The 15,648-nt window shown below is 44.5% G+C and overlaps 1 protein-coding gene and 1 long non-coding RNA gene across 2 annotated transcripts in view; one reads left to right on the plus strand and one right to left on the minus strand.

The window, feature by feature from the left end:
• LOC306980452 overlaps positions 1 to 15,648 on the minus strand; it is a 359,700-nt gene that overhangs the window by 74,438 nt on the left and 269,614 nt on the right. The gene's annotated exons all lie outside the window — the stretch shown is intronic.
• Positions 1 to 15,648, plus strand: part of rbpjb (recombination signal binding protein for immunoglobulin kappa J region b) — a 42,309-nt gene that overhangs the window by 21,764 nt on the left and 4,897 nt on the right. The window contains exons 2-7 of the mRNA XM_079579833.1: positions 5,298 to 5,336; positions 11,379 to 11,474; positions 13,731 to 13,896; positions 14,066 to 14,240; positions 14,372 to 14,509; positions 14,597 to 14,709. Coding sequence (XP_079435959.1) covers positions 5,298 to 5,336; positions 11,379 to 11,474; positions 13,731 to 13,896; positions 14,066 to 14,240; positions 14,372 to 14,509; positions 14,597 to 14,709 — 727 coding nt within the window. The remainder of the gene's footprint in view (positions 1 to 5,297; positions 5,337 to 11,378; positions 11,475 to 13,730; positions 13,897 to 14,065; positions 14,241 to 14,371; positions 14,510 to 14,596; positions 14,710 to 15,648) is intronic.

Below are 15,648 nucleotides of genomic sequence, written 5' to 3' on the forward strand. Positions count from 1 at the left end.
ACGTCACGTAAACGTTCCCTCTTAAACAGTGAATGGGATTCCAGAGTTTATACCGCGACAAAATGACTTAATAGCTTGGACTAATAGTGTTTACCCCCTGATCTCATTTCTCCTATTATGTCCATAGCGGGCAGGAAATCGTTGGAGGAAGGAGCCGGGGAAGAGAGAGTTGTTGTGGCGGATGAAGGAAAAGTCCCTGTTAACTTTGAGCTTCCTCTTCCCCTCCATTGACCCCCGACCTTTCAGCGAGCGACAGCCTCACGGAGGTTAAAAAAAGTATTGGATTTCACCTGCTGGGGCCTGCGCGCTCATTCGAACGGGCCCCGCAGAGGTGCAACAAGAAGCGGATTCACAAGTCGATGCAGCAGTAGATGGCTGTGGTTTCCTGCGTTGTCTTGTTGGTGTTTACGGAGGGCGTGGAGGTGCGACTTCGCGGAGGCGATGAGGATGGTGGTTTTTCACAGAACCCCCCGCGCACCTGTGACCTCCAAATGAAAATCTGAAATCTTTTAGAAGCGTACGTTATTCCGCTGCTTCACCGTTACCAATGTTTGTTTGGGTTCCTCCACCAAACGACCAATCACCTCCATCTTTCTTCCCTCGGTCTGTAGTCGTGCTTCCCGCTGTATCCTTCCTCCCGCGCGGCCCGTTAGCATCGGAGGGGGGGCTGAGGTTTAACAGAAGGAGCAGGCGGGGGAGTGGAGGAGCCGTCTGGAATCCATTAGCCGTCCCGGGCATCGGCGTTCTCACTGTGGGAACCTTATCGATTGCCCTGCTTTGTAATTATTCCACCTCCACCAGCTCTTTCTGCCTCTTGCACCAATCACGCATTCCACTTTCTCTCGCTTTTCCCTCGCCCCTCGGCGTCTTCCCAGCGCCTTTTTTCTCATGCCTCTATTTGTCTCCCAATGCCTCATCCCACTGTTTTACGCCTTAATCGGCAGCGAGACATGCTATCTGTGTGTTTATTGATGGCATGTAAGATGCACTGACACACTTTATCAGCAGCAGGAACGGCTTCCACATCCTCCGCAACGGGGAAAGTCTTTCACTGCTGCCATTAGAAAGAAACATCACTCAAGCATTTGACATAATGCACTGTTTTTGGTGCTTTTTTTGGAGGGACAATTGCGTAGTAGGACTCTAGAAAAGTTATAAGAAATAAAAGCATTTGATTTCTGTTGAAAATCAAGAGTCCCAGTGCAGATTTTAACCTCTTAAAGGCACAGTCCACCGTTTTTCTATACTGAGATATGTTCTTATCTGAGCTATGTTGATGCGTAACTGTCTGGTCTTTGTATGTGCCTGTGGAAGAGCGTGGTCACTTCCAAATTCACCCCCGTTTGGAGCTATAGGAAAACATTGGGAGAGGCCAAATGCTAACAACATCTTTGTTTTTTTGCGTGACTGAGCACACGCACAAAGACCAGACAGGGTACGTTTCTACTCGTCTAAGCTCAGGTAAGAACATATGTTAGTATGAAAAAACGGTGGCCTGAACCGAGCCCTTTCTCTTCACATTGGCTTTACCCAAATCTGAAGTCTTCTTGAAAATGTGCATGAAAAGCAACACAATAAAGCTTAATATAGACACTACAGTTACGCAGGAAGACCTGAGGTGGCAGTAGTGAGTATAAAAATGACCAACTTGCATCTAGTCCCTTTTAAATAAAACAAAAAAAAGAGCCGCAATAAAGTTATCACAATGCAACAAAGAAGGAACAAAAATATGTCAGAGAAGCAACAATAGCACAATAAAAAAAGCGTCAAAACACGACTAAAAAGTGACAAAAACGCAAGTAAATAAGCAAGGACAACAAGTGAGTAAGAACACAACTAAAAGGAAAAACGAGACCAAAAAAAACAAATGAAAACCAGACAAAAACGTGACATAAACATGGCAACAAAGTCACCATCAGTTTATCATCAGGTCTTAGCTTTCAAATGAGGGGGTACACTGGCCTAAAGCCTGCGAGCTCCAGTCGAGAAGCTTTTAGTTGGGTTGAACTGAACTGGAGAAAACGCACTGGGTAAGAGGTTTAAACGCGTTCAAGAGCATTAACATCGGCAACGTTTTAGCGAACTGTTGAAAAAGTGTTTGTTTTATGCACTTGAAGGGAACGTCTATCATCGGCTCATCAAGTTCCTCAGCTCGGAATCGGGTCTTTTTTCTGGTTAAAAAGGTCAAAGGCGCCCGCACACTGGCACTGGGTCAACACAACAGACACTTCCTGCATTAATGACATTTCTTCCTGTTTCGTCCTCGTCTGGGTCACAGCGGATCCAACTCAAACTCAAATCACTGTTCACCGGCTTCAAGTGACTTCAGGTCTTTGAGCAACAGTAACCTTTTAGTCATTGTGTGTGTGTTTTTTTTTTAAATCATGTGAGTGGAAATTATGACTGCACTCAGCAAAACTTAAGAGGCCGAAGACGTCAGCGCGGGGCGAAAAAAGCAGAAACGAACCCAAAAAGTAATTTCATTTGTCTTTTTGACGTGTCGCAAGTTGGCGTGTTATTTTTGAACGCTGTGGGTTTCCTCTGCACATGTAATCTGCGACGGGGAGTGTGCAGGTATGACTCAAGCTTACTCTGCTCTGACACACAGCATGTGGGCTAATTTGACTTTTCTGTCTGTTTTTGTGAAAAGGAAGTTCAAGAGCGAGTCATGAAAAGAAGCCTTTGGTAACGGAACAAGGAATTATTCGCGCGCTGGGGGCTTTGAGCTTTTTACAGAAGAGTTTGAAGCGGTGTCATTGAAATGATAATTCTCTGAAAGCCGTTTAAGATTTGTTGTCGTCGCTCATAAAGGAGCGCGCCGGTTGAGTGTAAATTTAGAAACTGGTCAAACTTCAACAGAGTGAGGAAGTTCTGTCTTTCTTAGGTCCGTCATAACTTTTCAATAATGGGCATTTCAAAATAAATATCTACTTTCGAACCAACTATTTAAAACCTCATTTGACAACAGTGGTGAGTCTTTTTAGATGCAGAAATGCCACATGTACCCATCGTGGCAAGAGAGTTGGACTTCTGGCTTGAATTAGTGACACAAAAAATCAAAATGCGAAGCTGCTTTTACACTATATTCTCTGGAGAAAAGTATTTTAACATGGAGAGCAGGAGCATGTCAAGTTTATTTACTGGAGCTGTCACTAGGTTTTGTTAGGAGCATAAACAAGAGTAGCTTGTTTACTGTGTGGTGCCAGCATTTGTGTTTTTATGCAAATCAGCCACGTGCCCTTGTGGTTTCCCAAAATTACTTTTTGGTCGGTTGATAATTACTTTTGGCAAGTTGACTAAAGACCTTGTTTAACCTGTATTTAATGCACCACACGCTATTGATTCAAGAGACAACTAGTGTGTCACGATCAATGGCCGCCGGCTGCTCTGCTTTACGCCCACGACACTGGAGGCCGCCATTGCTGTAGTACCTCCGTATCGCCGCTAGTCTCCCATTGAAAAGCATTGGAGTTTAGACACCTTAAAAACAACTTTAACGCCTGGTTTCAGTTTTTTCAACACGAGAGTAGGCTAGATATTCCTCCTGAGATAACGCTGGGTTAGTCACAATTTAAGAAACCAGGCTGGTTTTCATAAGAAGAATTTTAGAAATACTAGTACTTATAGAGGGGGTGTTATGCTTTTTTCAATCACATAGCACCAGTCTATAGCACACTACAATGATGACCAAACATTCTGTTGGTCTGTAAATGCAGTAAATTAGAATAACTGCCTTGTATAAAATTGCTCTTTCAAAATGGCTGTAGTGAATGTCTTGAAATAGGCCTCTGTCTCTTTAAGAACCTCTGACTCTTTCCGACACGCCCCCTCCACACGCTGTCTGTGGCATCAGTGGGGAGGGGGTTCTGCTGAGGAGCAGTGGTTGGTTACTCGGCTGGTGACGAAAGCTCGGAGGCGTCTCCAGGAGGTGGGGGCGTTCCTAGGAGGACTCAGGCAAACCTATCCCTAAAATGGCCGCCATCAGGGTTTTTACAGATTACTCAAAAATACGTGAATGTGCCAAGGCAACACTTCAGGCATGTATTTAATGAGGGAATGACATAATAACATGATGTAAAGCTTGAAAAAGTCCATTTTGCATAATACCCCCCCTTTAATGAGGGTCGGACTGTTAGCATTGGAGCAGCGCGAGCTACACATCACGCAAGGGCCGAGTCTACAGTGAAGATCCCGCCCTTATGCCCTGTTTAGGAACATGCTTCGTCAGAGCTGGGGAGGAGGAGTCTGTAAATCCGCCATGATTTCCCCCTCAACCGTAGTCATTATGGTAAACGGGGAGGAGTGAGGAGAAGCTGTCCATTTATATATACAGTCTATGGTCACGATTTTCCGAGCCAGGTGTCCCCTACCAGTAAAAACATATACAGTGGGGGAAAAAAGTATTTGGTCAGTTTCACATAGACATTCTATTGGATTTTGGCCAAATACTTTTTTTCCCCACTGTACATCAGGTTCCCCTCTGAGGCCAGGACTCCCCTGAAAACGGCGACCCTTCAATCTCAGCGGGACTTTCCAGGTTAAAAAAAGGTCAAAAGCAAAAATAAGTCCACGTCGAGTAGTGTGAGCTGAGGCCGATCCACCTGTTAAGTTCAAAAGTCCGCCTGGCTCTTCCCGCGTGCGATCGTTTTTCATCACATCTGGGATGAAAAACACAGAAGCTCTTTTCAACCTACTCCAGTCATCTCTGCCCCCGAGCCACGGCATTATGCAGCGTCGAACTGGCAGCAGCGCCGGCAAATTATCAAGTCAAACAGCTCCTTTTTTTTTTTTTTTTTACAATTCAGATTGCCCCTCGCGAAGCCGGAGCACTTACTGTATCTGTTCCATATTTTATGAGCGCGCTACTTAAAAGTTACAGAGCCACACTCGACAGTAGCGCACAAATCGGAGCCACATGTTGAGCTTAGTTGACCTTTTAAAACAGCGGGTTGTAAAAGGGTAGATAGAACAAAGATAGAGGGGTGTTGACGATTGCTCTGTTTGCTCGCTCTAAATCAGCGCCGGCCCATTGTTCCCTATTAGGTCGGTCATCTAGGAATACTCACAACAGGGGCTTTACTATGGGCGAGTGAATGGGCGCGCACCTGTGTAACCCAAGCCGTTGCTAAGAAAGCGCGTTGAAGTGAGCGAGTGGCGCAGACAAAGGCGGTGTCAAGGCCGCAGCGACGGGGCGAGAAGAGTCCCAGCGCGCACTCGTGTAAAGATAGTGTTTGCTCTCTGTGTTTGTGGTCGATAAGCAGCCCACTCATGCCGTGCTCGTCTCTGTTTCTTTGCAGGAAGTTCGGGGAGCGCCCTCAGCCACAGCGCCTAACAAGGTGAGTTCACAGCAACACACAAACACAACAAACGATACGCTAGCTACCGCACTATTTTGGGAATCGTTAAAGCGACACTAGCTTTGCTACTGTCATGGCACCAAAATAAAATGGTTGTGGGGGGGGGGGGGGGGGGGAGAATGCTTTAATTGGGTCACAATGTGGGTAAGGTTTCGATATGTGGCAGGTTTCAAGGCAGATTCTACAGTACAATATAACTCTTGAGTTAAGAAAAGGAATTCACAGCAAAGGAATTACAAGTTTATGCAATTCATACGGATATAATTGAAAGTGGAAAGTCTCTTTTAATTAGTGTTTGTATGTGGTGGTGTTTTTTTGCCTTTTAGTTCCCCACTTAAAGGGGGAAGGTTTTGGGTTGTTCAACAGAGAATCTACTTTAAACCAAATTTGATCCAGGAGACTGGCCCTTGAGCTGTATTAGGAAGTCGTTCAACAAATTGTTGGAGCCGGGAGACGAGCTCGTAGCGATGAAGCCAGCAAAGTGTCCACTGTGCTGCAGGTGCAATGCTGTGAGATGTGACAAACCAGGAATATATTTATAGTTAGTTGTGTGATGTGTAATGGGCCTATATCAGGCAAAATCAACTTTTTTGAGCGTTTAATATAAAAATCTTATCAAAAACATCCTCAAGTAGAAAGGCATTGAAGACAAGTGGCATTTAACTTGTGTGTCATTGGGTGAATTAGAACAGGGAACAGTATATGTTCCTGGAGGTGATGAAAATGGAATGGGCGGTGCCTACATGGCGTGTTTCAGACAAACCGATGTGTCTTAACTTCTGGGTTGAAAGAAAATAAGTCATATTTCATAACAAATGAATATTCCGTATCACCAAAGGTAAAACGCCTGTAGTTGGAGGGTGTAAAATGGTCCTTTATAATGTATTAGGCTCATACTGGGACATTACAATGACTTGATTAACTGGGAACCATACTAAATGGATTTTGCTTAATATCCACTTCTCAGCAGTTGCCTTTTCTTCCACAAAGCTGTTACTATGTTTACACGCAGTTGCATCAATGCCCAAAGCTCCTTCTCCTGATCTGAACTCTCCCTGCCCTGTTATGTCGGGCCCGGACCCGCCTCTGCACGGTTCTGATTAGGCACACTTCTTCTCTGTTTGTTCCAGTCAGTGGGAGCCGCGCTGAGTGAACGCTGAATGTTGACGGATGGCTGCGGCTTTGCTTCTGGAGGCCTATGCGCACTTGTTTGCTTGTTGCTGTTTGTCATTGTTTCTGAAAAGCGTCTGGTCTTTTTTAACGTGTGGCTCGCAGTGGGGAGAATGAGTGGTTGCATATTGCCTGGTTTTGGACGGAGGGACCCCGAGCTTCATTTGATGTGTCGCCTCTTCATTCATGTCCTGCCAGCGGACTGGGCTTGATGGCCAGAAATATGACAAGTCACCCAACACTGTAGCTAAAAGGCACAGCGCATCTCCTCAGTGCATCGTGTTACTCTTCTTTGTGCTCCCTTCAGCGCGCTTGTTCACTCGCACTCCCCTCGTCTCTCCTCATTCAACAACAACTTCCACCATTTTCTGTCAGGCAACAGCACAGCCAGTCCTTCTGGGGCTTTTTAGGGCAGCTAAAGCTCGGGGTCCTGCAGGGCCGCCCTGTCAGGGAGGCTACTCGACTGGAAATACAATACAGACACAACCAGTGAAAAGAAGTGCACACAAGCACACACTGGGTCCGGAGAGAGCTGCACTTAAACATTCTGTGCACGTGAAGACGAGATGCTTTCTGGCTTTGGGCTCATTCTCACAAATGCACTGGAAGGCCAAGTGTTGAAGGCAGATCAACAGTATTTTCTAGGGCTGGGGAACTTCTCATCATTATCTCTGTATTTTAAGAATATCTCAAGCTCCAAAAAAAAATCTCGCTGTCAATCATTCTCCATTCAGACCGGTGGAAATTGACTATTAAAAGACTACTTTGAACTTGAAGGATGTTACGTGGCTACTGGTGAGACCAAAACTGATTATGAGCCCTGGATTAAAAGGTTATTGACCGCATTGTGCTAAGATTGCCTTTCACCAAATATGCCAAATATGATATTATATTTCACTTAGTCAGTAGCTGTTTGCGAACACACCTGTTTGTAGCAGCAATACTTCTGAGAAACTATTGAAAACGAACTGGATTTGTGAGTTTGCCGTTTTGTTTATAAAAGCACAAACCCCATGAACTTGTTTGATAGAATACAAGTCGCTTCTCTCTTGGCGAAGTCATGTTTTATGTAGTGGTTACAAATCAACACGGGCTATTTAGTCAGAACTAAATGCAGTCTTTGATAACGGCACTTGAAAATGACTACAAATCCCCAACATAGCTTCCCTCGTCCTCAGCTGGCCCATGATCTGGACGTCAGCAGGTCCGTTTTGTGAGCTTTTTTTTGCCACACATAAACTGTGGTAAGTGGAGTTCCCCAAGGATCAGTAATGGTCCCATTGTTTTTTTGTTTTTTTTTTACAATTTACTATCTTTAAAAATGTGGGCACCTAATTTTTATTGCCCCGCTCATTCCATGGAGCTCAGTGCTGTAGAGCGGCGACAGATGTGCAGGACAGATGCTGCGCTGTGGCACATTCACACATTCTTTTGACACAAGCATTAAGTGTCAGCTAATGCACAGTTTAAAAAAAAATCCATATCACAAGTTGTATTCTCACGTACAGATGACTTCCTTTTTTTCTAATAGATGGAGCGATTTGACATTCATTTTTGCATGGCATCTGTCGCAACCCAATCTGGACTCAAACTGCGCTGAGTCTTGAAATTAACACGTTTTATTGTTAAATACTCATATCAGACTTAACGATTTCGGATCAGTTTTGTCTTACAACTGTGATCAATGGTAGCAAAAAAAAAAGTCACTATCTGGATTTGAATGATCTGGGGTTGCTGCAGTTGGTCAGCTCCTCTTTCAACGACATTATGCACCCCAAGTCATCTGACTACCTGAGGATACTGAATGACCAGGTTATTAGGTTTGGATTTATCGGGCTTGCATAAATCTTGTAATTTCGCAGAATCTTATCGAAACACTTCCGCACCAAAATGTGTGCTGTAGCAAAAGCTGAAGACAGTCCAAAACAATATTAATTTGACACCTTACTTTTGGTAGGCATTTTTTCTTTCTTCGGTCAGACTGTGTACTTTGTATTAAAATGTATGTGAGCCAGATGTCAATACAGGATTCATTCTCCGAGCTGTTGTGTGAGAAATTTGCTTTTCTCGCGTCCATTAGCTTCGTGTATGTTGTAACACAGGTCAGTGTTTGACTTCGAGGTAGAATCTGATGACTGGTAATGCCCACCATAAAGTATTTAGAGATGGGGAAATGGCTGAAGTTAACGTTGAGTTTGATATGACATCTTTGTGCAAGTCTTAATATCCACTTGCCCGGCATGCCGCTCCATTACACAGCCATTAGAGCTGCACTTAACCCTCCGTGGCTTTGTGTGTCATGCGCTCAACACAAGTGTGACTATGTTCTTCAGGGGATATGAAATTCTCTCCCCTCATAAAGAGGTATCTGTAGTTTTATGACATTTTCATAGTTTTGCTTGTTTTCACAACGGGCATTCATCACTGCGGGTGTCACTGTCCATTGAAGATAAATTCAGCTTTCAGCGGACCAGCTTTGTGAGTTTAGTTCTTTTATTTAGGGAAGTTCCCGGTGTACATCCCCTCCATTTTCAATTGACTGAGCAAAGAAAACTTTCTCCAAACACTCTGATATATGTTTTATATTCGTCTCATTAAATTATGAAAATCGTCTTCAAGGAAAGTAATATCCTTGCTTGCTGGTGTATTACAAATTTGTCTGCTGAAGAAAGATCATGATTTGCACATTTAGTCTGTGATTGAGAGCGTTGTAGTGATTGCTGCTGGACCAAAGCTGGATATTGGTTGAGGAGGTTGCATGTGGCAGCGGCTGAATGGGGCACAGAGTTTTGAAGTTTTAAAGGTCACCCAGAGGAGCAGTCAGGTTCATGTCAAAGTTAAAAGGGACATCACAAATAATCCATGAAGTGGCACTGTCAGTGAAAGTTTAAGGGCTAGTGCTGGATGAGAGGGGCTTATGCCGTATCACCCTGACAGCCTGGAGTGACTGGTAGTGCTCCTTTTGCATGCTCCCTCGGCTCCCACATATCGCAGCTTCCAAGTAAAAAAAACGCTTTTCACTACTAGGTTTACCTTTCACATGAGCAAACCACTTACTTGAATTTAGGGTTCAAAACAAAAGTGAAACAAAAGGTTAAAGAGAACATTGGGTATGACTTCTCCTACATAGAGATCAACATGTCAACGTGTTATCTCAGACACTCAATCGACGTGTCTATTGTGGTATAAAGTGTGCATTCCCCTCTTAATAATCCGTCTGTGGAGTTCCCCAGGGATCACTAATAGGCCCTCTGTTTTTTGACACTAAGTTCTTATTTCACTCGAGCCCTGGAGGAAGCAGCCAAGCATCGAGTGTGCTTTACTTAACGCGGATCCTGTTTCCTTTTAACTAGTGCAATTGTGTGCACCTTTTTTTTTTTCAGGCCTGGCTTAGGGAAACAAAGTGATTTTCTCCATGTGGTGAATCGACGCTATCGTGTTACGATATAATGGCCTCAAGTGTTTGGAATTCAAAAATTGCACATTCCTCCTTGTGTTTTGCCGGTGATGTGTGGTTGAAAAATGCCAAGCCCAAACAGCGTAATTGCATTTTTCCGTGTCATCTCCGTTTTAAGTGATAAATCAGAGCCAGTTGGTTATGAAATCGAACTCTTCCGACCCCCGCCCGGGCCCCCCCCCCCGCCCCCTTCCCATCCCCAACCCCAACCCCTTCATCGCAGACACGCACAGAGGCCCCCACGCTTTTCATAACAAAAGGCTCCGTCCAGAAAGAGCGTGCGGAGGGGAGAGTGCGCGGCGAGTGGGACGCCCCATACACAGCTCGCGTGTCAGGTGTCACGGGCATATGTGCTTCTGCCCCGGGACCCGGCCGTTTGACAATGCGTCAGCGGCGTATGCGTCTTAATTAGGCCCCGCACTCCGGCCTTTGACCCGCCGCTTTTTCGTCAAACTGGAAGGGTTTTTGTGGATGCAGTTTATTCGACACTTCAATGGCTTGTGGTTGTAAAAGTCAGATTTGGATGCTTCCCGTAGTTTTGGAAATGCAGCAGCAGACCCTTGAATCTTCAGCACACAATTATTTCCAGATAATACAAATCAAAACAATAAGATCTAAGAACAATAGTAGGAATCTAGATTATTGGAAAAATATGCATGTCTGCCTTTGTGACGTGCGACCTAAACTTTACCTATTTGTCTACATTGATGTATGCTAGAAATTAGATTAGATTAAAGGAGAGATTTCAGCTTTACATTTGAAACACGTATCTGCTTGTGCTTAACCACCTTTTGGCCTTCATAATTGTTATCCTGTGGGCTAGTTTACATAAGTAATTATAGCTCCCATTTTGCAACATTCAAGCACCAGTGGAGAGAGCTCGTTTGCTGCTGGTGAACTCTGCTGCATTTTTCCTGCTGTTTTCTTTTCCCTCTTCCCCTTCTCCTGAACCTCAGCGCTCCCTCACGTCGCTTCCCCTCTGCACCTCGCTGTCCCTTCGAGCCGGTCAGTTATGGTTCAGCCCGGTCTGTCGAGAGGTGGATTTTAGGGGCTATTGGCTTATACTGGCCTCCAGAGGTCAATGCAAGTGTACTATCCATCTGCTACGTGTTTTTGTCTTTGATTTGAATGGTTGTGTACTCAAACATCAACTGTTACATATCCCAAAATGAGCCAGGAACCAGAGGTGGGGAGTAATTGCAATATGTTTACTCAAGAAACATTTTGGAGAAACTTTTCTGTGGTCTGGCCTCATCATAAGAGATGATCATTTCGCATTGTTTTGGGTTTACATTACATTGCTGCCACAACATTTTTTCTTTTACTTGCCGTTTAAGTGATCATTGCACACCACTCCTAATGACCCCTCTTGTGTTTTTTGTTTTTTCTTGCAGAGAAGCAATGCGGAATTACCTAAAAGAACGAGGCGACCAAACCGTCATGATCCTGCACGCGAAAGTTGCACAGAAATCCTACGGCAATGAAAAAAGGTGAGTGAGAGGAGTGCAATGCACAGCTGCTTTCGAGTGAGATATCAAGAACTTGGCGCAAGACTGTAAATCCCCGTCCACCTTGGAGAGGAAGGTCACCGAATCCACCGGCGAGCGAGGATTTATACAGAGGGAGGGAGCGATGTGACCAGAGATGCGCATTCAAGAAGACGTGGCCCGCTTGTAACGGATAAAACAGGCACAAGTGACCATGTGCCAAAAAGTGCTCTCCTTTTGCATATGTTGCTTCTACGTAGAATTTGATGATAACAGATTGAGAGCAGGGATCTGCATAAACATTTCTCCCGGCTATGGCCCCGGCTGTCTCCCAGAAAGGAAATTAATATATTTAGATTACAGAGCCATCTCAGTCGCCTTTCGTGCTACACATGGATACCAAACTGTCAGTATTTGTAAATGAATACTCGCGTGAAAGACAAAGGAGTGCCGCGGTGTTGTAGTTATTTCCGGGATCTAACCCCGGCTTAATAGACATGTATCTTTGTGTGATTTAGTCATTTACATTGGGCTAAGTTATCCTCCGACTTCCGAACAGACTTAACCCTGGCCTTTTGATTCTAAGGTTATGATCTAGACAGGCAGCTCTTCTGTTTATTTCTGCAACATACGGTGTCCCTTAGTTAACATGTTTGCAAAACTGGGAAGTGGTTCAAACTAAATGTGCCGCTCATAGCCTTTGGCAGCGATAAAAGTGAGTAAAACAATTTAGTGACTCCCGACTTTCTTCACTCTGCTTTCCAGTCACCTTTTTACCCCTCCTCTCCTCGCTCCCCCCTCACTGCCCTCTCTTCCCAGTCTATTTTCTTGGCCGGAGCACAGTGATGCTTGCAATCTCATCAGGCGCAGTGTAGTACCTGGGCCTATCGGGGACGAGGGAGAGAGGAATTCTGCACAGGTTTAGTTTGAGCGACACGGTTGAGCTGCAGTACAAGCGCTGCTTGTACAGGTTTGTCCAGCTTTGGCTGTACAGGCTTACACAATGTGTTTACAGCAGAGGTGGAGGGAGGACACCATGTCTGACACTGTTACTGCACTTTAAGGAGTGCAACCCATGGCCATAGTGAAGCCTTTGCTTGCCTGCTTATTGTTTTTGCACCTATATCCACTTAAATGTTATGGCTGTCACGAAAGACTATTCATTACAGTGTTGTCAACTTCAATCACATTGATACATTTTATTACTGCTATTACTACTCTTGCTAACCCTGCTTATTTTACAACAATTATTACCGCAACTACCTGCTTTATGAATTATAGGGATTTTGAATATACTTTTTATGCAGAGCATAGTTTGAAAGCAGCCTCAGGGAGTGATATTGAGCCAATTTTATTGAGGTTTTTATAAAAATCTTATGTCTCTAAGGCGTAAAGTTTCCAATGACACACACTGTAGCTTCTCTGCAGAGCCACACAGCTGCACATGTCACTCCAGTAAAAGTATAAAAGTGTAGTTTAGCAGCAAGTTCACCAGCGGTGGAAATGTTGTAAGTGAATTTACTACAGGGCAGTTAGTGCCAGCACCACACTGCTCTTCATGTCCCAAGGGGATTTCTGTCAACCTTTTTTTTTCTGTGTCTAAAAAGGAAAGGTGTCCTGTCTGGCACCTCTGACTAGTCTGTATGTAGTAATAGAATAACCCAGGAGCTTTCTACACTGCAGATGCAGATGCAAATGCTTGAGTTGGTCTTTCTGTTCTTTTTATAGGAGGTGAAAGTAGACAAACGCCCCCAGTCAGACAGAAAACACTTGTGAAATAGGTCTCTTTCCTGTTCCACGCTGACACACATATTTCATGTTTAGTGCATCGCTGAAGTGATTAATGCGTTTTAGACTGAACAGAATGTGACGCTTCAAAGTCAGTAGACTATGTTCTTGACGTAGAAGTATGAGTCTTTTGGAAATGTTTGTCTCAAGAGTCTAGAGGCAGAAATGATGGGTGCCCTCCTCAGGAGATTTACACAGATACAGTTTTTGTTCATACAAAGAATCAATCCTGGTGCAAGTCTGCCCTCTTCTGGTGTGAGGCGAAGAGTGCAGGGCAGTGTGTTTCAAATGTCCCTAGTGGTGTGAGTTTTCCCAAATATATGATTGTTTTTTTCATTGATAGCATTTTATTCACACAAGTCATGTGATTGCACTAATAGCAAAACAAACTACACCAACTATCTGTGTTCAAAGTTGTATTTACGCTCGACTAGTTCCAGAGTTTGACCAGTGTGTTGTGCTCTGCTGCAGGTTCTTCTGCCCTCCTCCGTGTGTCTACCTGATGGGCAGCGGCTGGAAGAAAAAGAAGGAGCAGATGGAGCGGGACGGCTGCTCCGAACAAGAGTCCCAGCCCTGCGCCTTCATCGGTATCGGCAACAGCGACCAGGAGATGCAGCAGCTCAACTTAGAGGGAAAGGTACACTTAGGAAATACACAACTTCATTTTCACATTGAGCACTCCTTTATCTAACGGACATCGTTCGCTCTATCATTCACTTCGGAACTATTTTGCCGTTACATCAATGTGACCTGTTTGAGTTGTGTGCCATATTTAGAAAACTGACACTGTCCACTTTCTCTGCCAGAATTATTGCACAGCCAAAACTTTGTACATATCCGACTCCGACAAGAGAAAGCACTTCATGTTGTCTGTGAAAATGTTCTACGGCAACAGCGCAGACATCGGCGTCTTCCTCAGCAAGAGGATCAAAGTCATCTCCAAGCCCTCCAAAAAGAAGCAGTCCCTCAAAAACGCTGACTGTGAGTGGAGTTTTTAGGGCATTGAATCGACTCACTTTTTTGTAATTGTAGTGCCTTTTCTGTCCAGTAGGGGGTGATGTTGCTATCATTTGCTTAACACTAGTTGACATCCTGTTTGTTTGGCTCAACAGTGTGTATCGCATCAGGGACTAAAGTGGCACTGTTCAACCGGCTGCGCTCCCAGACGGTCAGCACGCGGTATCTGCACGTGGAGGGGGGGAACTTCCACGCCAGCTCGCAGCAGTGGGGCGCCTTCTACATCCACCTATGTGAGTCGATGCTTTCTGATCGAGTGTGTTTTACTGGAGCGGAGAGTGTGGCACTAAAGCGGTTGTCTGGTGTTTTGTTCTTTGCAGTGGATGATGAAGAGTCGGAGGGAGAGGAGTTCACTGTGAGAGACGGTTACATCCACTACGGACAGACGGTCAAACTGGTGTGCTCCGTCACCGGCATGGCCCTGCCCAGACTGGTACATGCTACGACTGTGTAAAACATAATCGGGCTAGTTTTCTGTTCCTTGAGGAAAAGTCACTATAGCTCTGTTTAGAAACAATACAAAAACCATAAAACCTAGTGAAAAAAGGTACACGACAGATAGACCAAGCACACAGCATCGCGTCAAACAAAGGGCCGTGGTCTTGCCGAGGAGTAAGGAAGTATGTTTTGAGAAACACAATTTTTCACTCTTTTTAGCCATTTCCTGGCAGAATATAAACTTATTCATCACACACATTAGCCTGGCTAACACCAGACTAAAATTACAAGTGATATTTAGTCTGGGGACCACCAATTCATTTTCTCGTAGGAGAGGTGTGGTTTACGATCGTCCATACTCGTTTATTGGGCGATACGAAAAAAAAAAAAAAGTCTATCATGCGTCTGCACGTAGCCATGGCCAATCGTATCATTGTATGAGATGACGTATGACGTACCCGCTGTAAACTTTTGAGCTAAATTATTTAGAACATGGTCTAAAGCTTGATCAAAAAATACCATCGTGTCTGCTGCTGTCATGTTGGATCTGTAAATAAACTTTTTTATTATTATCCGTAAATAAACTACAAGCTTCCATATATCGAATAGCGCGTCATCGTCTTGCCGTCCCTCCTCGCTCTGTGATTGGTTCCCAAATCCACCGGAGATTTCGGCCATGGTCCCCAGGCTGTTGTGCAGTTCGAAATAATTCGAGCGCACACAGCAGCCTGGTGTTAGCCAGGTTACACACACATCTAAAGGCAAGTCTAAATTAGGCCCATATGGATGTTTTTTTCACAGCAGATTGTTCAGTCGAAGTGATAAAACAGTAGTCATAGCTAGTGTTAGCATGTAGCAAGATGTTGAAGCATCATGCTGGCATTCTCTGTTATTTGTGTATTCATGGGCTGTTGAACTACTTTGCTCCTCTCCA

The sequence above is a fragment of the Gobius niger genome (genome assembly GCF_951799975.1).
Source record: "Gobius niger genome assembly, chromosome: 21".
Classification (NCBI taxonomy): Eukaryota; Metazoa; Chordata; class Actinopteri; order Gobiiformes; family Gobiidae; genus Gobius; species Gobius niger.